At 36.4% G+C, this 23,431-nt stretch overlaps 3 protein-coding genes across 4 annotated transcripts; all 3 read right to left on the bottom strand.

Annotated features, from left to right (window-relative positions):
• Positions 1-1,268: 1,268 nt before the first annotated feature.
• On the bottom strand, positions 1,269-5,441 carry LOC109238172 (probable acyl-activating enzyme 1, peroxisomal). The gene is made up of 2 exons (XM_019404606.1): positions 5,043-5,441; positions 1,269-2,961 (listed from the first exon to the last, which is right to left on the bottom strand). The coding sequence occupies exons 1-2, from the start codon at positions 5,349-5,351 to the stop codon at positions 1,525-1,527; spliced, it is 1,746 nt and encodes a 581-aa protein (XP_019260151.1). The 5' UTR covers positions 5,352-5,441; the 3' UTR covers positions 1,269-1,524.
• A 4,016-nt stretch (positions 5,442-9,457) lies between these two features.
• Positions 9,458-22,151, bottom strand: LOC109238171. 2 transcript variants are annotated; one of them, XR_002069708.1, is made up of 3 exons: positions 21,989-22,151; positions 12,151-13,284; positions 9,458-9,843 (listed from the first exon to the last, which is right to left on the bottom strand). XR_002069708.1 is itself a non-coding variant. In XM_019404605.1 (2 exons), exon 2 carries the CDS (start codon positions 13,281-13,283, stop codon positions 12,243-12,245), a length of 1,041 nt encoding a protein of 346 aa, XP_019260150.1. In that variant the 5' UTR covers position 13,284; positions 21,989-22,151; the 3' UTR covers positions 12,134-12,242. The 2 variants fall into 2 exon arrangements, 1 of the variants encoding a protein (XP_019260150.1); XM_019404605.1 differs by lacking the exon at positions 9,458-9,843 and having other exon boundaries at positions 12,134-13,284.
• Positions 17,904-19,258, bottom strand: LOC109238161. The gene is made up of 3 exons (XM_019404595.1): positions 19,015-19,258; positions 18,401-18,874; positions 17,904-18,349 (listed from the first exon to the last, which is right to left on the bottom strand). The coding sequence occupies exons 1-3, from the start codon at positions 19,256-19,258 to the stop codon at positions 17,904-17,906; spliced, it is 1,164 nt and encodes a 387-aa protein (XP_019260140.1).
• Positions 22,152-23,431: the final 1,280 nt, after the last annotated feature.

Here is a 23,431-nt window from a genome sequence, read left to right as displayed (position 1 = left end):
TAGTTTGGGCATGGGTATTAAAGGGTAAATAGTTTGGAATTAATGGGTATAAAGTGAGATTTTTTCTATAAGAAGAGGTAGAGGCTACCCAAGAAGTATTGGGGAGAGGTGATCAGGCAGGACATGGCGAGGCTTCAGATTTCCGAGGACATGGCCCTTGATAGAAAAGTGTGGAAGTCTAGCATTAGGGTTGTAGGATAAGGGGTAGCGGAGCTCTTTGCTACTCCGTATCGGGTGAGAGGCTAGTCTGACAGGGTTGTGTCCTAGAGTGCGTATTGTTGTGTCCACACTTCTCTTTCACTTTTCATAGTACATGGGCCTTTCTTACATACTACTATTATTGTTTTTCATCTATTTTCTGGTACTTTTGATTCTGTTATTATTTCTATGCTTTCTGCTGTTGGTACTGCTATATTGTCTTTTTCGTCTGCTTGAGCCGAGGGTCTATCGGAAACAGCCTCTCTATCCCTTGGGGTAGGGGTAAAGTCTGCGTATACTCTACCCTCCCCAGACCCCACTTGAGGGATTTTATTGGGTTGTTTTTGTTGTTGTTGTTATGGTAAAAAGTAACAGAATCAGATTTGTTCAAAAGGATATGAATATATTTTAGGATAAATATGATTAGAATAAAGTGAAGAATTGAACAGATGTTACAGGATTTATTCTTAAGCACTTACAAAGTTGAATGGACTGCTTGTAAATTGTAGGTTTATTATCATATAAGCTAACCAAGATTTGATCAGGCGCAGATGAGGAAACTAAGAGAGCCATTAAAGGGAAATAAGATATCAAAATTGAAAAAGGATGAAGAAAAAAGATTCAAAACTCATAAAAGAAGAAGAAGATCTTTGGGAGCCGAAGGTGTGCCGTAGCAAGGTAGCAGTCAATGAAGTGAGATGATAATAATGAGAAACCAAGGTTCAAATCCTAGCAAAGCTAAAGCTAAAAACGCTAGGTACTTCTTTTTATTTGCCTAAGTCTTAGTGGAAAAAGTTACCTGACACGTGTATTAGTGGAGGCAGCAAACATATATATATATATATATATATATATATATATATATATATATATATATGTGTGAACCTGTTTTATATATATATATATAAAAGAGGGTACACTTTTATATGTGAAAATTATTTTTGATAATTAGTGGCAGTAAGACTTGAATCTTGAACCTCAGCTTGTTCCAATAACGTATTAAAATTGTGTGACCACTTCATCTAAAAATTTAAATTATTAAAGATGGTATATTTTTATTTACTTAATTATATCTTAAACAAAACCAACCGTTCATTGGCGGGACAACCTCCCAATTTATGTTTCTCCAATAGTTCCAAGAATGTTATGTGCATGTTTTATGCCTTGAGACAGTTGCATGTCCCAAAGTTTGCAGGACAAAACCATAGATAAAGTTAGAGATGCAATGAACAGTTATATTGAACCTAATGGCACAAAACAATGATACACAGACTTTCAGCAAATGACCTTCAAAGAGGAAAACCAAGTGCTGCTGCTTCATTTCATTCAGAAAAGACTTCCTAAGGCTTTTGCTTTCTCCCTTAGGATAAATTTCTGTATCTTGCCAGTCGACGTTTTTGGAATATCTTCAAATATGACTGTCCGAGGTGCCATATAATGAGGCAAATTATCCCGACAAAAGTTGATAATTTCTTGATCACCAACGCTAAATCCCTCCTTCAACTTCACAAATGCGCAAGGTGTCTGCCCCCAATGATTATCTGGCCGTGCTACTACTGCTGCTTCAAGAACTGCTGGATGACTGTACAAAACACGTTCCACCTCAACCGTACTTATGTTTTCTCCACCAGAAATTATAATGTCTTTCAACCGGTCCTTAACTTCTATATACCCATCGCGATGTTTTACACCAAGATCACCACTGTGAAACCATCCGCCTCTAAAAGCTTCCTCTGTTGCTTTCGTATCTTTTAGATATCCACTCATTACAGTATTCCCTCTAAACATAATTTCTCCTATTGTCTTACCATCAGCTGGTACCTTTTCCATGGTCATGGAATCTCTTACATCAACTTCCTCTAAACAAAGATGATGTACTCCTTGTCTTGCTTTTAGTACAAATTTTTCATCCGGAGGCAAAGAATCCCACTCGGGCTTCCACATACAATACGTACCTGGACCGTATGTCTCTGTTAGTCCATATAAGTGATGTACTCCGAATCCGAGCTCCTCCATTTTGGAAATAATTTGTGGAGGTGGTGGTGAACCACCTGTCATTATTTTAACCTTGTGAGGAAGTGGCTGTCGATCACACGGTGGCGAATTCACAATCTTGTTCAAGACAGTTGGTGCCCCACCCATATGTGTGACTTTGTGCAATGAAATATTTTCAAATATGTCTTTTGGAGAGACATTTCTAAGACAAACATTTGTGCCACCTAATGCTGCCAATCCCCAAACAAGACACCAACCATTGCAGTGAAACGTTGGAACGGTCCAGAGATAAGTAGGGAATGAACTCATCTCATGAAGCAAAAATGTGGCGATAGTATTGAGATATGCACCTCTATGACTGTAAACAACTCCTTTGGGTCGTGACGTTGTTCCAGAAGTATAGTTAACACTAATAGGGTCAAATTCAGTTATCGGCCACCTTATAGCAAAATGGTTTTCCCCACTTTTGAGGAGACTCTCATATTCGTGAGTGCTAGAGTTATCGAAAGGAAGGGGATCGTCAGATTCAGGGATTACAACAAGAAGAGGTGGTTTCAGTTTACTGTCAGCAATAAGGTCTAGTGCACCTTGAGCAATTTTGAGCAACTGCTGATCCACAAATATGACCTTTGCTTCCGAATGCATCAGTAATGTCGATATCATAGCTGAATCATGGCGTGTATTTAATGTACAAAGAACTGCTCCAGCCATTGGTACTGCAAAATGTAGCTCTTGCATTGCTGGTACATTAGGGGCCAGTGTTGCAACCTACAGAAAGAAATTTAAATCTTTTTTAATGTGGAAGTAAATGACATAAGTTCTTGCGACATCGTTAAACTGCTAAATAGTTATCTTAAGGAAGTGGATTGACAAGTGAAGAAGAAAAAAATAAAGAGCGGGATCCTTAACTTTGACCATCTCAGAAGGCAAAGTTGAACTAAAATGCAAATCATACAACATAATAGTTCAAGCATCATATCCGTAATTAGTCATTGTCATCAGAAAGACACGTAAAGCTTCTCTCTCAGTCTAGTGCTTCTTAGATCCATAAGAAGAACGGGGAAGCCTATCTATTCGCTTGGCGGGACGACAATAGAACTCCGTACCTGAATTTCATTACCTTATTCCTTAAACCCTAAAACGGAGACATTGGTACAATGGAAGACTCGAGAGACCTCGAGCGTGATATAGGCTACCATCAGAGAGACTTTAGCCACGTCTTAACCTATGGTTCAACCTCTTAGTACTCGTTATTACAGCTATATGGAGATTTTCGGGTCAAAAACCTGTTCAACATCATATGTAGACAATTCATTAGGCATTTGCCCAAGCTCCCAGAGGTATATTGGATTTTTCATGGTGCCAAATCTTACAACATTTCAATTCAAGTTCCATATCCATAATTAGTCATCGTCATTAGAAAGAAACATGAAGCTTCTCTTTCAATGCACTGCTTCTTAAGTTCAAAAGAAGAATGAAGAAGACTACTTTATTATATGTAGACATACCAGTAAAATAAACAGAGGGTCCATGTCAACAGTACCTAATTTATTAATCAAGTCACCCTACGGCAAACATGATTTACCAGCTAAGAACATTGAAGTTTAACTAATTATAATCACTATCCTTAACATCCCATATTAAAGCCCATTCATTGCTAGTATGCATAAACCATAATATTAGAGCCTCACACTCAAAATCTCTAACTTTGAGCAGCTGTAGGTCTTGCTTATTTTCGGTCTTAATAGTTAATGTGAAACTATATAAAGACAGGCTCCTACCTATTGGGGTAGAATAATTGTAATTAATGGGTAATATTGATCTTACAACCCAAAAATTTTAGTTCCGATTAGTGTGATAAGAATGTACTACCTTGCTGATTCACACGGGTTTCCACGTGCCCCATGCTACTCGGATCAAAGCGCAAGCTAGTGATACTTTCAGCTACTGGACTTTCTCCATCTAGGGTGCAACATTCAAGCTATTTCCCCTAGCAGCACGACTCTTGTATTTCTCTCTAACAACCCCATTTTCACAGTTTAGGCTGCTCCCATTTCGCTTGCCGCTACTATGGGAATCGCTTTTGCTTTCTTTTCCTCTGGCTACCAAGATGTTGCGGCTCATGGTATCTGCCTTAGTTCTTTGCACACCCCTTACGAAAGACATTTAATAAACTTAATCATAAGAGCCCTCTATCTCTCCTTAAATGTCTCAATTAATACTCCACCAATTGGAACAGTAAGGGTAAATTTTGTAAAAGTTTAACAAATGATTTTTAGTTTTTTTCTACAAGGTCAAACATTTTTACACAATTCACTATCTGAGAGAAATCAAACCAATACTAAAAATGAAATAATCCTTCATCAGAAAATCTCTTCTTAATTAATTCTATTTGGTAGCAAGTCATCAAGATTCAAAGCCTTGTATCATCCAAACTTATCAAAATGATACAGATATCAACTATGTTGCTTGGACTCTCTGAAAATATCGTCCGGCGCGTGTCAGATCCTCCAAAACTAGTACATTTTTGGAGGATCGGCAGGGATACGGCAACATTTTAGAGAGTCTGCGCAACATAACATAAGATATCACTATATCAAAAGGATTAGTATTTTATTCTCAAACTCAACTGGGGAAATAACCTCTTGCAGAAATACAAGGTCTATGTACAATAAACCCTGATCAGGACCTTCTTGGGAGCTCGCGCGTAGCGGGAGTTTAGTGCGCCGGACTGCCCTTTAAACTCTACTGGGGAGCATGTCAACATCAAGATTTAAAGCCAAATAAACTGTAATCTTCTAAAATACAGATAAAATCATTAAGTATAGAGAAGTTGACAGAAATCTTACCACATCCCCACGAGAAATCCCCAACTGAACCAAAGCAGAAGCAAGCTTTACACATCTAACATGAGTTTCTTCCCAAGTGTACTTCAATTTAGAACCATAAATAACTGAAGTTCTATCTCTAAATACATTAGCTGCTCTTTCCAAAAAACTTAAAGGTGTCAAAGGAACATGATTTGCTGCACATTTAATTAGACCCTCTATTGAAAACTGACAAAAGGTACGGTGAATTTGAGTATTTTTGGGGTAAATTTGACTGAAACCATTATAGAAATTACGAGCCAATCTTGAGTTCTTGAAAAAATGATTCATGGAGAGAAGATGGTTTAGTTTAGAGGGAAGATTGAAAAAGTTGGAGACTGAGGACTATTTTTCTGTTCCTATGGATAACTTGAATTTATATAGCCATATATATAGAAATGTATACTCCTCAACTCGTTTTTACTTATCTATTATATAAAAAAATATATTTTTAATTTTACTTGTCAACTTTAGTAAATCAGATAATATCTCTTATTATTAATTACTCATTTCACAATTTATTTTCAAGACTTCTCAAAATATTATTATTATTATGGATAGTAAAATATATACTTTATTTATTATTTTTCAAAGGACGGGTAGAAAATTCTTTATGGACAGTAAAAATGAACGGAAGGATACATAGTAATAAAGTATTGTTTTTGCACTATCAGATCACTCAAGATATATTTATTAATAATCTTCCACAAAAGGTGGAAGAGATTTATTATTTTAGCAAATAAGAGAGATTATCAAAATTTAAAATATGTAGAGGTAATCTGAATTTTTACACTGTGGAATATGTAATTGTTTTGGATAAGGATTAAGATGAGAGTCTAACGTAAGCATGATTGTTTTTTTAAAACGTTGTTGAGTACGATGTTTGGTACGTAATAGAGACTATTGAGCACATGTATTTAGGTAGACTTTTGAATTGACACAAATGAATTCAATTATATAACACAGAATATGAGGGAAATTTTGAATTTTATTATGAGTGTCAATTTGGACCTGTATTTTTCTTTAGAATAAATAAATTCATTATATATATATATATATATATATATATATATATATATATATATATATATATACCTTGTAAAATATTTCTTTATGTATGCCTTAGTAGTTTTACCTCGAGCTTGTAAAATAAATAAATCATTATGCTTGTGTGTGCAAGATCTTAATTCCCAAGTCCAGTAAACTTTTTGGGTTTCCCGAAAGGGAAATCTCTCTCCTGTAAACATGTAAGTTACTTATTTTATCTAAAGAGATTTTTACATTCCTATACCATATAGGAAACCTTATTACCCTCAATGTTTAAGGTTTGATATAATTACATTTAGTATACCAAATTACCAATTCTATACCATAGTGTATTTTAAGGGTACAATTAATGCAGCGTATATCCCTCCTTAATTCAAGGTACCGTATATCCCACCCCTCCCACGTTTCTCTCTCCCAAACCATCACCCTCACCCTCACCCACGTTTTACCGTATTTCTTCCTCTTTTTCTTCTTTACCCTTTAAGGTCCCGGGAACTGCATTTTATCGTGGCATTCAGGTAACAAATTTTCAACAGTATATGCAGATTAGGATTGATGGACAAACTAATGAGATGACTGTTGGTAAACTACAGGCTCGTGATCGAATGTATGCTATGTTAGACTCGATATTTGACCAACGGAGAAGTGGGAAAAGCTTGAAACAAGTTTTCTTGCAATCCCTGGTAAAGAAGCATGCAACAGAAGGAAATGACGATGACAAACTCACTGATAAACAACTGAAGGATAACATATTAACACTGACACTCTTCTTTTGCGTTGGAGATTTTTGCACATTATATGTACAAGTTGTCACAAGCTTTAACTTAGCTCCATGTGTTATTTCAATATTTATTCTTCTTAAATCATAAAGATTCGCCCAATCTCATAAATGGAATTTTCGACATAATTGCATTTTTTGCAGAAGATTTTGTAGAAGTTTTAGTCGTTTTTGATTTGTGAAAACAGAAAAGAAAGCATCTACAATCAGAATACGAATAATCTACAATTCATCTACAAAATATCTACAAACTGGGTATATTGAATTTTAATATCCCAATTCCCATTCGATTGTAGTTTAATTGGGAATTTCGACACAATTGCGTTTTTTGCAGAAGATTTGTAGAAGTTTTAGTCGTTTTTGATTTGTAAAAACAGAAAATAAAGCATCTACAATTAGAATACAAATAATCTACAATTTATCTAAAAAATATCTACAAACTGGGAACATTAAATTTTTATATCCCAATTCTCATTCAATTGTAGCATAATGGGGATTTTTGACATAATTGCCTTTTTTCAAAAGATTTGTAGAATTTTAGACGTTTTTTATTTGTGAAAACAGAAAATAAAGCATCTACAACCAGAATACAAATAATCTACAATTTATCTACAATTTCTGCAATATGTCTTCTTCTTCTTCTTCTTCTTCAAGTTTCAATCTGAAGTTCAGTCAAAACCAAGTCTAATCTTCACCAAAACCCCACAAAATTGAGATATAAACTCCAAACCATATTCCTGATTATTTTCAACAACACCCAATCCAAACAAATAATGATTTTTGAAAACCCAAATTTGAATTCAAAGCTTTCAAGCTTTTTAATGGCTGTCAATTGTGCAATTGCTGCTCTCTTTTTATTTGCTTTGTATTACTGAAATTTGCGATTGAGAAATAGAGAGAATGTCGACGAACTGAACTTTTGCAGAACTGATTTCTACAATTTGATTCGAATTTGTTGACGATTTTGTCTTTTTTTGATTTGTGGTTTAAGGAAAATATCGAAGAACAGAGTTTTTGCATAAAAGAGTCTATGTAATTTGATTTTAAATTGAAGATATAGGATTTGCGTTTCAAATTTGATCTGAAGGTCGCTAAATCAATTAGAATATTCTGTTCCTGATTTGTAGCGCGCCTAATTAGGAAGGAATCAGCTCCTATAATTAGTATTTAATGAATGGTATAATAATTGTAGAAAAACTGTGAACATGGCAGGTAAATATGAAACTATGCACATTTTTGGTAATAAGGTTTCATATATGGTATAGGAAGGAAAAAGTCTCTTTAAATTATGTTTCTGGATATTACCCCTGTTTTTACAGTTTTATGTTATTATGTATGGTTTTATGTTTATTTTTCCTCAATTATTAGTTTGTAAATAACTAGACATCACTCTTAGTATATGGTTATCTTTCCAATTTCTTAATAATTTTGATGGATTAACCTATAAATTCCTAGGAGAAACCGGTTAAGTCAAACCCTAAATTAACCAAAAATGGGTATATACGTTTAACCGTGGCCAGGGTGAGGCTAAAGAAAAAAGAGTTAAGAAAAGATTGTTTCTTTAAAAAGTTGGAAAGAAGAGATGAACAGAGTGGAGTAAAAATAAAAAATAAAAAATAAAAAAAAGTATAGAAGGGATAATTTCAGTTTCATAATTTTGATAATACTGTAACAATATAGGTCTACAGAATAAGAGAGAGAGAGTACCGAGTAGGATTATACAACATAAGATTTTACCGTACCAGTAAATTATTTTACCGTACCAGTAAATTTATCAACTTATCATATATATATATATATATATATATATATATTACATTTATCGGGTATTTTTACTTTAAATGATTATATCAATGACTAAAAAACCAATAATTTTGAATTAGACAAGTTGGCGGCAGGGGCGGATTCATAGGGTACAATGCGGGGCACGTGAACTCATGGCCTCTTTACAAAATTAAATATTTTATGTACGTATTTTCTAAAATTGGTATAATATTAACTGTTGGCACCCATACTCCAAGAAGGTTGAATGGTGCATTTGGTTGAAAGTTGAGCTATTTGCCAAGAGGAAGAGGGATCAATTTTCACTTAATACATTTTTTTCTCTTTTTCTAGTAGTGCACCCATGTACTATAAATCCTAGATACGGCTCTGGTTGGCGATTACCCAATTCCCATCTAATAACTCCTATTTTTCCCCTCTCATCTTACGTGTAACAGAAAAACAAAAACAAAAAAAGTAAAAGAAATTGGTCAGGGTAGACAATGACCAATGCCATGCCATATCTTGATTTAACTTAATTCTACTCATGCAGATTTTTGACCAGTTTTTATCACTCAGTTCATACTTAATGCATTTAAGTTGGGTAGACAATGCTCCTCCCATGAGTTCTACATGGTGAAAATTCAAACTAGTAGATAATATCTTTTAATTATAACAAGATTAAATTACATAAAACCATGTAACTCCATCACTTCATAAAGAAAACAAACCAGACACAAGGAAATAAAATTTAAAGGAGCTGAATAATCAATTTTTGTAAAAGCTTCGCTACACGTTGAACATATTATGCTCGCTTTAAGTTAATATAGTTGGCGATAAATGTCACAAGACAAATGTGGACAATGTCTCATAGTAACAATAGTAAATGCTTAAATACAAAGGAACAATAATGAATATTGTATCTGATGCAAATTAGCTTTGTCTTGCTTATATTATGGGAAGAGGAGCCTTGGAGAAACGGTCAAGTTATTACCCTATGACCTATAGGTCAGTTGCTCGAGCCGTGGAATCAGCATGCTTGCATCAGGGTAGGCTGCCTACATTACACCCCTTAGGATGCGGCCCTTCCCTAGACCCTGCGTAAACACGGGATGCTTTGTGCACCGGGCTGCCCTTGCTTACACTATGGCACCACGAAAGGAAAATATGATTTTAAAGTTGCCATTGCTCTTCCAACTGAAAATCGCGAGAATGAAATATTACTCAGGCACAACTGATTCACAAAAATAATATCCATATAATACAATGACTTGGTAATAGAAATGCAAATAGCAAATTAATACAACAATTTAAAAGGTTCAAAATTATTACTTTCAAATAGACATTGCACCAGATTACCAGATATGAAAAGACATGTATAAGATCAATATATTTGTCAATATAAGCCCGTCTCTATCAACTCCTTTTTTCCATATCGACTCAAAGAATGAAAAATTTGTTCAATGAAGTGTTTCCCATCTCAAAATGAATTCCATGTCTGGCAGACAATTTTCTGCCACATTCAGGCGCAGTTCACAGACTTGCACATATACTAACCATTGTGCATGGTACTTGGTCTTTCATGATCTTGCCACCATGATATAACGGTCATATTAACTTGAGAAAAACAAATAGAAATGAACTTGGAATTTAGTAAAGAGAAGAGAAGAGTTGGATGATCAGTTGGTTACATTTAACTAAGCATCAAACCATGGAAAAACATTTAACTACTTTTAACAAGAAAAGTGCTTTTCAGCATTTTTTTACCAAACACATCAACCGCTTATTTTCAGTTTTCCCACTTCTATCTATCCAAACATGTAACTGCTTATTCATGAATTCAGCTACACAACTTTAGAAGTGCTTAAATTCAGCTCACACAAACGAGTTCTATATCTGCAACTGGTTCTGCATAAATTACCAAAGGATGAGTATAACACACTGTAATTCCTAGTATGTCTCCTAAATCTTTCTTCCCTTGGTGGGACTTCAATCAACTTGTATTTTGATAACAAATAGTTGAATGGAGCTAAGAATTTAACGAGGACAACAAAGATCATAGCATAAATAACAATGGCAATGATCTTGAAGAACAACACCAAAACAATATTTGGAAAAACTATCCCTAATTGTTTGATAAATGGTTTAGATATACATCTATCAGTCCAAAAATACACACCGTATCCATCTATCAGTCCAAAAATACACATTATGTTATTTTATTAATCAAAATACCCCTATGCATTGGCTTCTTTTTACTTGGCTACGTGGCACTTTGTCCCAGAGACCAAATCTGGGTTTAATTTCGAACCATTAACCGGATCCGCTCGTCTCCTCCATCAATTTCTCTCTTTCTTCCATCAATTCCTCTCTTTCATCCATTTTCAAATCACATGCTTAAAATAACAAGATAGTGTTTAAAATGGTGTTTGAAATTGAGGAATTTTCATGTGTGTGTTTGCTGGTGGTCTTTGTTGGAGTTTCCTTTGTTATTTTAGGTGGCGGAAGATGAGATGAGGAGTAGAGAAGGTGAAAGAAAATGAAAGAGAAAGCAGAGAAGCAAGGTCATCACCAGGGTATTTCTCAGGTCCCGTCAAACCCCACTCCCCGCTCCTGGTTTGGAGATTGTCTCCTTTTTTAAGAGTTATTTTAGGAAGTGAAGAAGATGGGAGAAAAAAGTGGGTTGGCCAGATCCAGTGATGGAAAAAATCGCTGGATAACTTTTCCGGCGAACAACCACCAAGATATTTCTGGCAGGATACAGTGATAAAAAAAAATTGTGCTTCTTTTGTTACATTGTTTAAATCTGGTACCTCTAAAGAAAGATGAAAACAGAATGAGTATAAGAAGGTAAAATGGGTAGCGCAACTCGCCATTTCCGGTCAACTTTCAAATCAGACTTTTTGTCTGCAAATAGAATAAAAAGAAGAGTCTGAAGAAGAAAACAAAACTATTGATCGCCACAACTATTTTCTGGCCAAACTTGCAGGCGGCGACTTTCATTAGTTTTTTTTCCAGATCCGGTGACCTCTATATGAATTCTCAAAGAAAGAACAAAAAAAATAGAAAAAAAACAGAGAGGAGAGGTGGTGAGGCAGTGGAGCTCCGGTGGCCAGGTGGCGGATTTTCACCGGCGACGGTAAGAAAAGAGGAGATAGTAACATGACTTAGGCTAGAAGTATTTTTGACCCGGGTAACAAAAATAGGGTCGGATCTGGTTAATGGGTCGCAACTAAATCCAGAGTTAATATCTGGGCCAGTAAAAAATAACTACGTCAATAAATGAAAAGCCCACCAATCCTGCCGTTAAACATGGGGGTATTTTTGGTAATAGAATTAACGCCGTGTGCTTTTTCGGACGGTAGATGGACGGAGAGTATTTGTAAACCATTTAGCAAACAATAGAGGTAGTTCAGGGGAAAAGAAAGCATGTGCCAGAAACACATTTTGTCAAACTATAATAATAAAAAGGAAACATAAAGAAGTAGGTAAAATGAAACTCACCACACTTCCCTTTGTAGAGAGGTTAAATCTCGAGTAGGTAGTGTCCAAATTGGAGAACAACACATAGTGTGCTACACTTTTGTTAGACCCTATTAGTTTTGGGTCTGATCATCCTTTTCTGGACTTCCGCTTATCATACCAAGAGCTAATTGTATTGCACGCCATGCTTTATGGTAACTAATGCTCAGTCCATATCTCTTTCTCATTTCTACTACCACAAACCTTGGTTTGATTTCTACTTTATTGTCATGTAATAGCTCATTGATGTAATCGGATATGACCTTTGATGTTGCGTGTCGCTGGTCAGTTGCATCAATAGAGCAGCTATGGTTTTTCTCAAACTTAGTAATCTTGAATAATGCAGAATCATGGACCTGTGTGGAATGCAAATACCAACTGCATTCGTCATCATAACACTTCAGACAATACCTTGTTTTGCTCGATCTATAGACCTTAAAATTGAACTGGTACTTAATAGCATTATTTGAAAAACATTTTTTCAAACTCTCTTTGTCCTCAAACATAGATCCAACAACTATTTCATCCAATGAAGCATCTTCGCTCAAAACCATAGTTTGCAAATCGCCTCTTTTACTGGCAGACCTTTTTCTTACATTCCTACAATTTGATGTATGTCCAGTTTCCTCGGTTAATTTTCTTCTTGTCAGAGGTTCAGGCGCTATTGCTGGTTCAACCACTATCAATGCTTTATCTCCAATATGCATATCCCATACTCCTTCCTCCGGTGGAATACAAATATTTACTTCTTCATGTACAATGTTATTGCACAATTCCGTTTCTGAACTATTTGCTGACAAAGAATTCCTTTTTGCGATATCAACAATGAAACGGGCAGTCTTGAAATTGGAATCATTTCTCACCAAGAAGATGCAAGTAGTAACTTCATTGTCGTTTGTTACTAACATCCCTTTGCTTGTTTCTAGATTCGTATCAAACCAAATATTTACTTCAATCTCACCCCTTTTAAGTTTTAGAACCTGAAAAATCTTTTCAACAAGAACTTCAAAGGTTATTTCATCATTTACAAGAATTAGTTTGGTCTCATGATCCAAATACTTGTTATTAGTAGTCCATCTGCCATTGTAAGCAATATAGATGCAAGTTTCATCCATCCTGCATCAATTGAAATAAAAGACATTAGACATACATCTAGAAAATGTAAAATATTCCTTAACAAATTTGGCCAGGTGGGCTAAACTTTCAAACAGCATTATTAAAGCAGATTGTCACGACCCGACAAGGGCCATGCTAATTTTCTCTGTATCGTTCCGATTTTATCAGATGAGCAAGCCTAACTTATTTTCCATATCAAAAATTCGGCAGAATCTCCTCTGTACCGGGAGCAAACCAAAACTTTAACCTATCAGCCTTAAACCAACACGTGCTCAATGCAACATAACACTAGTAATTCTAACATGCTAAGTTTAGAAAATATCGACAATCTCAAGCCACAAGCTCCCACAACAAATGTATAAGTTTCAAGCTACGATATCACTAACACAAGCCATAATACAATCCCAAGACTGACTTAGCGCCGGTCATGGCCCTCGTCGGGTCGTGACACAGATAATCAAATTATTATTATCTTTAGCCCAATGGTCCAAGCTCTGCTTTTAGCTTTTAACACTTCCTAAGCGAACTTGTTACAATGCTTTAGTCTTATACAAACTATTATTCTAGATTAGGAAAAAGTTGATCATAGTATGACAGAACGGAAGCAAGTAGAAAAGAAGGACAAGTTTAGCCTAGTGGACTAAATCTTCCAAAGAAAATTATGAACACATATATCAAAATCAGTAGTAACTTTAGGTAGGAGCTTACGTTATTATTAATGAGAAAAAAACAGAAGTCAGGCATAGATTTTTCGTGAGAGTATTGAAGTCAGCTTCGAAAGTACTTTTATATTTGTCCCCTATCTTTATTCTCCTCGACAATTTTCTTCACTATTTCAATTATCTAAATATTTATTTGGTTGATAATTTGTATAATTCACTTTCTAATAACTGATTATTATTACTGAGAAAAAAGGTTAAAAATTACACAAGAAAATATAACGGAGTCCCTTTTTTTAGATGGTAACAGATCTAATATATTAATAAATCATCAGCGCAAATTTTGTACTGGAACCAAGATTACATCAAGAAGCGCTAGGACAAAAACAAAAATTAAACTTCCTTGTTCTTCTTACAAGGAGTGTAAGACTTATTGGATACTGTTCATCTATATATTTTGCTTTACACCAAAAACTAAAAAGAAGAATGCAATTCATTTTGATCTTCTGTACATGGCTACTTATATCTTCAAAACACCTTGATTCGTCTCCTTCCAAATTGTCCACCAAATGGCTGTTGGGACAATTTTCCATCTATCTTTGTTAGATGTAGAGCTCCCCACCCCCCACTCCCACCCGTGTTCCAGCTAGACAAAAGTTCATAGGTTCTTCCTGGCATTGTCCATCAGATATCCCTGATGTTAATGAACAACTCCCAGTGCTGTCTTGTCACTCTACAATGCAGAAACAGATGGCTAATTGTCTATGCATCTTGGCCACACAAATAACATCTAGAACAGATTGATAACCCTCTTTTCATGAGGTTTTCTCGAGTGCGTACTGTTTCTTTAGCCACCAACCAAGTAAAGCATGCCACTTTATATGGTATTTTGACTTTCTATATATGCTTCCAAGGCCATTGGCTGAGTTGATGTCCTACCAGGTTCAGATTTTTATAAGTTGATCCTACTGTAAACCTCCCGCTGCTATGTTTCTACCATACTAGAGGGTCTTCCCCCTCTTGTAATCCTCTACATTGTTCCAAAGTATTGTAAAATTCTGTTATTGTAGTTAGTTCCCAGTCTTGTAACAATCTAGTCTTGTAACAATCTAGTCTTGTAACAATCTTCTGAATGTCAAGTTCCATCCTCCAGTACCCCATAACTCCTTAACTGTTGCCCCTTGTTGCTAATTCAGAGTAAAAATATCAAGGAACAAATTCTTCAAACTTCCAATTCCTAGCCAGTTTTTTTTTTTTTGATGAAGTAAGGTGTTTCATTAAAGGCATCAAGAAGATGCAATAAGATACAATGAGAAAGTCCTTGGTTAACTCTATAAGACAAAAAAACCTATATAGCTATGAGTTAACCAAGACCAAAACCAAAAAGAGTGACTATTAAGCCATATTAAGAGAGCCAATAAAATCTAAGAGGGGAATAAGATCATTTACAGGGGAAAGGTTACTCCAACTAAACAGGTTCATTATACACTTAGATTTCAGAAGGCTGGTGGAAGTTGATATGCCTTCAAAACACCTGTTGTTCCTTTCTGTCCATATACACCAACAAATACATGCTGGAATCATTTGCCAGGTTTTTTTGATGGCTTTACCAACTCTCCAGGAGCACCAGCCTTCAATGGCTTCCTTGATATCCTGAGGAATGACCCAACTGAGGCAAAAAACTGCTAAGAACATATTCCATATATCTGCTGCCACTGGACAGTGCAAGAAGAGGTGGTTCACTGATTCTGCATTGCTGTAGCATCTGTTGACTAGTTGGAAGTTTCTTCTGCATAAGTTGTCCTGAGTCAAGGCAGCATTTCTGAGAGCAATCCAAGAAAAGCTCATCACTTTTGTAGGTAGTTTTGATCTCCATATATGCTTCCATGGCCAGTTATCTATCATTCCATTAGCTTCACATAGTTTGTTGTACCCAGCCTTCACTGTGTAAATACCCTTTGAAGAGTTCCCCCACTTTAATCTGTCTTGAGTTTGGAGGTCTATGGAGAAACCTTCAATAATTCTGTAGAGGTCAATGAGTTTATCTAGTTCCCAATCCTGCATGTTCCTTCTGAAAAGAGGTTCCCATATGTTCCCTGCTCTGTACTGGGCTATTGATGAGTCAAAATCAATAGCTATCTGATATATGCCAGGGTGAGAATCTTTTAGAGGCTAGTTTTGAAGCCACCTATCCTTCCAGAATTTGACAGAGTTACCGTTTCCTACTTTGAAGGATACCTCTTGAAAGAATTCCTCTTTCATATTGTTGATATGTTTCCAAGGCCCTACTCCATATGGTGCTCTGTTTTTCTTTGTACTCCAATTGTCTAGCTTCCCATACTTTGCTGTTACCACCTTTTTCCATATGCTGGTGGTTTCTTGTGCATACCTCCACCACCATTTCAATAGTAGGCTCTTGTTGTGCTTTTGTAGGTCTCTGATACCTAGACCACCCTGGTTCTTTGGCATGATGACTTTGGACCACTTAACCAGGTGGAATTTATAGCCTTCACTGTTGCCCTCCCAAAGAAAAGTTCTTCTAATTTTGTCCAGTTGTTTTTGGACTTTGCTTGGCATAGGAAAAAGAGACATAATGTAAGTAGGGATACTATCCAGAACACTATTGATCAGTGTCAATCTCCCCCCATCGACAAGTATTGCATTTTCCATGTTGCCTATCTTTTCTCTACCTTTTCAATGACTCCATTCCAGACTTCAGTTGCTTTGTATTTAGCACCTAGAGGGAGGCCTAGATATGTAGTAGGGAAATGGCCAATGCTACAACCCATGATTCCAGCTAGTTCCTCCAGATTTGGAACCTCATTCACAGAATAGATCACACTTTTTGCCATATTGATATGAAGCCCAGAGATGGCTTCAAAGAGGAGGAGTGTCAAGTTGAGGTATTGAACTTGAAGCTTCTCTGCCCCACAAAAAATTAAGGTGTCATCTGCATATAGCAAATGAGAAACTGAGACTGGGATGTCAGTATTGCTGCCCACCTCAAACCCTTCTAACCACTGCATTTGCTTAGCTTTATCAAGCATTTTGCTCAAACCCTCCATGGCTAAGATGAATAAGAAGGGAGACAGGGGGTCTCCTTGTCTTATCCCTTTTTGTGGGGAGAAGAAACCTACTGGTGTTCTGTTGATTAGGATGGAGTATTTAACAGTGGTCAGGCTAAACTTGATCCATCTAATCCATCTGTCCCCAAACCCCATATCTTTCAGCATGGAAAGCAGGTATGCCCAGTTGACTTTATCAAATGCCTTCTCTACATCTAGCTTGCATAGAATGCCTGGGACCCCACTCTTTAATCTCCCATCCAATAACTCATTTGCTACAAGAGAAGCATCAGTGATCTGCCTGCCTTTCAGGAATGCATTTTGCTCTTCTGATACCAACTTCCAAATGACTGTCTTCAACCTTTCTGCTAGGAGTTTGGCTATGATTTTGTATACACTTCCAATGAGACTTATGGGACTGAAGTCTCTAAGCTCAATTGCACCTTTCTTTTTGGGGACTAATGTGATAAAAGAGGCATTGCATGACCTGACCATGTAGCAATGCTGATGGAAGTGGTTAATAGCACCCATAATGTCTGCTTTGATTATGTCCCATGCTCTTTGGTAGAAAGCCATTGTGAATCCATCAGGGCCTGGGCTTTTGTCTGGTGCACAAGAATTGATTGCTGCCTTCACTTCCTCTTCTTCAAAAGCTCTTTCTAGCCATATCTTCTCAGCTGCTGTTAGGGTAGCTAGATTTTCAAACTTAGCACTAGGCCTCCAAGGTTCATTTTCAGTGTACAAGTCTTGGTAGAAAGACAGGATTTCAGCCTTAATTTCCTCAGTGTCCTCACTAATTTCCTCCCCAATCATCAATTTGTCTATGCAGTTTTTCCTTCTGTGGGAATTGGCCATTTTTTGGAAAAAATTTGGTGTTTCTATCTCCTTCTTTGAGTCATAGACACCTAGACTTTTGTCTCCAAGAGACCTCTTCTGCCTTTGCCAAATGTTGCAGCTCCAGCTTAATGCTCATTGAAACTTCTTTCTCAGCTTGTGTCATAAGTCTGTTTTCAGTTGCTACTTCCATTAGAGCAAGATCTTCCAAAAGTTTGGTCCTCCTTGCTTCCAGCTGGCCAAAAGACTCCTTGTTCCAGTTTGTGATGTCTTTTTTCAGACACCTTAGTTTCTGCATCAGAATGAAGTCATGACTGCCATCAATTGCATAGCTGAGCCACCATTCCTTAACCTTGTCCATGAATCCTTCAGCCTGAAGCCACATATTTTCAAACTTATATGAAGGGTTGGCTGCCCAGTCACCACATTGAAGCAGCAAAGGTCTGTGATGAGAGACAACTCTAGGGAGGGCTATTTGCTTGATTGCTTTGAAATTGTCATTCCATTCTGGGGAAATAAGAAACCTGTCAATTCTGGATGCCTACGGTGAGTCTTCACCCCTAAACCAGGTGTAGTGAGCTCCCAGGAGAGGCAAGTCTATGATGCCCAGATCCTGTATGATATCAGTGAAGGATTTCATGGCCCTGGATCTCCTAATGCAGTTATATCTTTCACTCTCGTATCTACAGACATTGAAATCACCACCTATGACCCATTGATCTTCCCATATTCCTCTGATGGCTGCAAGTTCATGCCAAAGAATCTCTCTTTCTGAGTTGTTATAAGGTCCATAAACCCCTATAAAGCACCATCTGAAGTTCTCTATTGCACTTTCAAACATGCATGAAATTGTGTAATGGCCTTGGTGTACTCCTCTGTTGAGCCATTTTCTTTTGTCCCAAAGAACAATGATACCACCACTTCTCCCAATTGAATTTAGTACTGCCCAATCAACCCATCTGTTGCCCCATACTTGCCTGATCCAGTGAGGGGGCCATTCTTCTATTTTTGTTTCTTGAAGGCAGACTATGTCTGCTTTCCATTTATTAATCAGAGATTTTATAGTGCTTCTTTTTTCTGCCTCATTTAGACCCCGTACATTTCAGCTTAAAATCTTGATCTTCATCCAGAAAAGGCCTTGTAATGCCTGTCCCTTTCCCCTGCCTTCTTACCATTATAATTCATTCCCCATCTGAGCCTTTCCAGTTCTAAAGACTGCTTCTTCTTCCCTTTTGTGATTGCCTTGATTGTAGTTTTCTGCTTCTGAACTTGTTCTTGTCTTTTTTGCTCCATTCGAAGAACCATGGCAAAAATTTCATGTTCGAACCCCACCACATTAACCCCAAAAACCTTGCACGCCTTGAGCATAACTGACTTGGTCCATCTTGATGTTCCAATAACTGCTGGTACATCCATGTCCTGTGAATTTGGATGTCCCATACCATACCAAGGAAGAGAGAGTGTATCACAAGAGGAATTATCTGCTTCGGAGCTGCTTACAGTTCCCACAAAATTTGGAATTCTTGGTACTAACTGGTTCATTGGTTCTGCCTCGTCATCTGCGTCTGAAGGAGACTCGCATGCAAAGGATAAAGACTGCTACTCTGAGATTTGGTCTTCTTCTGTTGCTTCAATTTCGATGGAGAGAGGGTCAAATCTATTTGACTGTGGGATTGGGCTGTTGCGCTTGGAGCATGGATCAATAAGAGGCCCAATAGCCCTCCATCTTTGGTAGAAATGGCATGGTGTAGCCACTATTTAAGGTGGTATTTATTTTTTATCCAGCAATTCTAATGTTGAGCAAAAATAGCCACTGCCCTATTAAAATTAATATGAAAAGACATTTTTACCCTTTCTTCCCAAACCCTTGCTTCTCTCTCCGTGCCTTCTCCATAACTGTTGCATTATGTTGAGGTGGCGGAGCCTATCTACACAGTCATTCTAATGCACATCGCTTGTAAGCATTCATTAAAAGACAAAAGCTCTTTAACAGAACTTTTCAATATTCATGGTTCAAAAGTTAGTAACAGAACTTTGTAAGTAGGTTGTAGACCTTCTGCTCTCCTTACATGGTTCAGTTGGAAAGCACAAAATAAAAGAAACAAAAATAATGATTTCAATTCATCGCCAAAGAATAATGTCGCAGACTCTCCCAAATTTAAATCTTTTAACTTTGATTTTCAAGTTCAAAAGTTAAGGACAGACATCAGTTACAAGTTCAAAACTTAAGGACAATAGGTCCTTAACTTTGATTTCCAAGTTCTAAGGCAGTCCTTAACTTTGAGTTCCAGTTTCAAAAGTTAAGGACAGGCAGTCCTTAACTTATAGTTTCAAGTTCAAAACTTAAGGACATGCAGTCCTTAAGTTATTGTTTCAAGTTCAAAACTTAAGGACATGCCGTCCTTAAGTTATTGTTTCAAGTTCAAAACTTAAGGACATGCAGTCCTTAACTTTGAGTTTAAAGTTCAAAAGTTAAGGACAGACAGTCCTTAATTTACAGTTACACGTTCAAAAGTTAAGGACAAGCAGTACTTAACTTACGGTTACAAGTTCAAAAGTTAAGGACAATAAGTCCTTAACTTTGACTTACAAGTTCAAAAGTTAAGGACGCTTGGTCTTGAAGTTTGAGTTCCAAGTTCAAAACTTAAGGACATGCAGTCCTTAACTTTGAGTTTCAGTTTCAAAAGTTAAGGACAGGCAGTCCTTAACTTATAGTTTCAAGTTCAAAACTTAAGGACATGCAGTCCTTAAGTTATTGTTTCAAGTTCAAAACTTAAGGACATGCAGTCCTTAACTTTGAGTTTAAAATTCAAAAGTTAAGGACAGATAAGTCCTTAACTTTGACTTACAAGTTCAAAAGTTAAGGACGCTTGGTCTTGAAGTTTGAGTTCCAAGTTCAAAACTTAAGGACTTTCTGGTCTTAACTTTGAGTTTCAGTTTCAAAAGTTAAGGACAGGCAGTCCTTAACTTATAGTTTCAAGTTCAAAACTTAAGGACATGCAGTCCTTTAAGTTATTGTTTCAAGTTCAAAACTTAAGGACATGCAGTCCTTAACTTTGAGTTTAAAGTTCAAAAGTTAAGGACAGACAGTCCTTAACTTACAGTTACACGTTCAAAAGTTAAGGACAAGCAGTACTTAACTTACGGTTACAAGTTCAAAAGTTAAGGACAATAGGTCCTTAACTTTGACTTACAAGTTCAAAAGTTAAGGACGCTTGGTCTTGAAGTTTGAGTTCCAAGTTCAAAACTTAAGGACATGTAACCTTGAAGTCCTGAACTTAGAGTTCCAAGTTCAAAAGTTAAGGACATGTAGTCCTGAAGTCCTGAACTTAGAGTTTCAAGTTCAAAAGTTAAGGACATGTAGTCCTGAAGTTAAGGACATGAGAAGAAGGGTATTTTTGTCCGAGCAGTTAAAGTTTATTAAACCAGTGGCTAAAGACTAAAGACATTTAAAACGCTGGCTTTAAAATAAAGACATAAGCTGTTAGTGGCTATCTGTGCACATCGCCCCCATCTTTGCTTATAAGAGCTGCGTTTATAAATGTGTTTACCCTTTGGGCCTTTGTTGCCTTTTGAATAGTAGTCATGGGCCATATTGTGGCCCAAATTTTTAACCGCCTCTTTACCCTTTTTATTGATAGGGTTTGGTGGAATCCTACGTGGCTGCTCATATATTGCGTTTGAATTAAAGGTGCTCTGATGTCTGAGCACAGTGCTATTACCCAGTGGATCTTCCTCCGTCATCTTCGAGAAGCTCGAAGAAGCCTCCTTCCTCGTCTCCTTCTGTAGTCTCACCGCTTGGGGATCGTGCACCGGGCTGCCCTTTTATACAAAGTGTCATAGTAATGAGATATCTCCAAAGCAGCAGGTAAAATTTTCTTAATGGGCATTTTATCAAACATTTCATATGCATTAGTTAGTTCCCACCTTTCGCATTTAACTCTCGAATTGTTGAGAGGCAGACCCATTATTCCGAGTTTCGAAGCTCAACGAATTTGCATGTCATCAAAAAGATATAAACATATAAGTATATAAACCAAAACCCTTATTTCCTCGTCTTCAGAGAAAAAGAAATCAGTGCACACAAAAAAAAAAAATCAAACACAAACGAAGGGGGAAATTCCCAAAATAAACATGAATGCTTACCGGGTAAGAAAGTAATTAAGAGGAAGAATAATGACTGAATAAATGAAAGAGCTTGAGCAGGAACCAAATCAAAGGTTAACGAGAGGAGCAGTGGCTGTTTAGCAGAAGAAAAATTGGGGAAACTTTCTTTCAAAATATCAGCGGTGTTAAACCCTTGTATACTACTTTGATTACGCACGGAGTTAGGGTATTATTCTTTTGTTGTCTTAAAACCTTAAGAAAAGTTTGTCGTTAAAATTAAAATGGGTTATATTAAGAATTTAAAGTTGAATTATTTTTAATTGTAAAAATATATCCTTTTTTTTAAATGGATCAAAAAAAGAAAGTGTGTCTTTTAAATTGAAACGGATGGAGTAATAAAACTTAAGGTATAATTGCTTCAAATTTTTATTTTTTTTTGGTTAAATACGATAAATTTGAATGCGACATGTATATCGTAGTCAGGGAATTGCGACCTATAAATCGCTTTAGTGAATGCGACCTATAAATCGCATTTAAGTGTTATTTTTTCTTGCTTTTATTTCCTTTTCTTTATTCCTATAACATCGTTATTTATAAAGAACGTTTTTCGACATTTTCTAATTAAAAAAGACTTCCTAAAAGTTTAAATATGACAAATATATTTAACAATTGAAAAGAAAACAAATATTGTCCTATTTTCTTTTTGAGCTCAAAAACAAATTTTTTATTAAACTGAATCAGCAACTAGATAAATTTTTTCCTACTCTACACTTCCTTTATACTTTGAAACAAATACATTAAAATGCCTCTTTTTTATTTGCCGGATTTTTACTTAGAATATTGGATTTCGATAATTTTTAGAAACCAAATTAAGAGTTAGCATATGATTGACTGATATCACATATTTTTTGGAAATATATTTTTTTCCAAGAACATGAAAAAATTTATGTTTGTTCAAGAAACATTATTTGTGTGTGTACTACATTTATTGTTTTACTAGCAAATTGATGGAGTTATTTATAAACTAGTACATCTACCCGCGCTTTGCACGGGGTTTAAGTGTGATGACTCAATACCCAAGCCCGGTCGTGATGGCGCCTCTCGTGAAGACAAGGCCAGCCACACCAATACGGGACACTTCTTTTAAGCAGTAAATCACCATTTAAGCAATCATGAAACATGATTTAATAACAATAATTTGCGAAAACATAGATAATAATAGTAGAACCATCCCGACACAGCCCAAACCAAGGTGTCACAAGTCACAAGCATCTATTAGAGTGAAGTTACAACTACAAGCCGGAAATATACTAAATAGGATTTATAAATAAAAGGAAGAAATGCGGTGTCGCGAACGCTGGCAGTCACCTCGCTCCACTTTGATAGCATAGTCTCTAATCAGCTCAAAATCCGCTACCGGGTGAACAAATACCTGCATCTGCATGCGAGGTGCAGGGAGTAAAGTGAGTACTCCAACTCAGT

The sequence above is a fragment of the Nicotiana attenuata genome, unplaced genomic scaffold (assembly GCF_001879085.1).
Source record: "Nicotiana attenuata strain UT unplaced genomic scaffold, NIATTr2, whole genome shotgun sequence".
Lineage (NCBI taxonomy): Eukaryota > Viridiplantae > Streptophyta > Magnoliopsida > Solanales > Solanaceae > Nicotiana > Nicotiana attenuata.
Note: the sequence above shows the minus strand (reverse complement) of the source record. Positions and strands in the feature narration are given on the sequence as shown.

Excerpts from the sequence above, each read along its gene's own strand:
- LOC109238172 (XM_019404606.1), bottom strand. The coding sequence starts at position 5,351 with ATGAATCATTTTTTCAAGAACTCAAGATTGGCTCGTAATTTCTATAAT. Across the intron at positions 2,962-5,042 it reads GGATTTCTCGTGGGGATGTG|GTTGCAACACTGGCCCCTAA; the intron begins GTAAGATTTCTG and ends TTCTTTCTGTAG.
- LOC109238171 (XM_019404605.1), bottom strand. The coding sequence starts at position 13,283 with ATGGATGAAACTTGCATCTATATTGCTTACAATGGCAGATGGACTACT.
- LOC109238161 (XM_019404595.1), bottom strand. The coding sequence starts at position 19,258 with ATGGATGTACCAGCAGTTATTGGAACATCAAGATGGACCAAGTCAGTT. Across the intron at positions 18,875-19,014 it reads ATGGGGAATGAATTATAATG|ACATAGTCTGCCTTCAAGAA; the intron begins GTAAGAAGGCAG and ends AATGGAAAGCAG. Across the intron at positions 18,350-18,400 it reads TCACTACACCTGGTTTAGGG|AATGGAATGACAATTTCAAA; the intron begins GTGAAGACTCAC and ends TTATTTCCCCAG.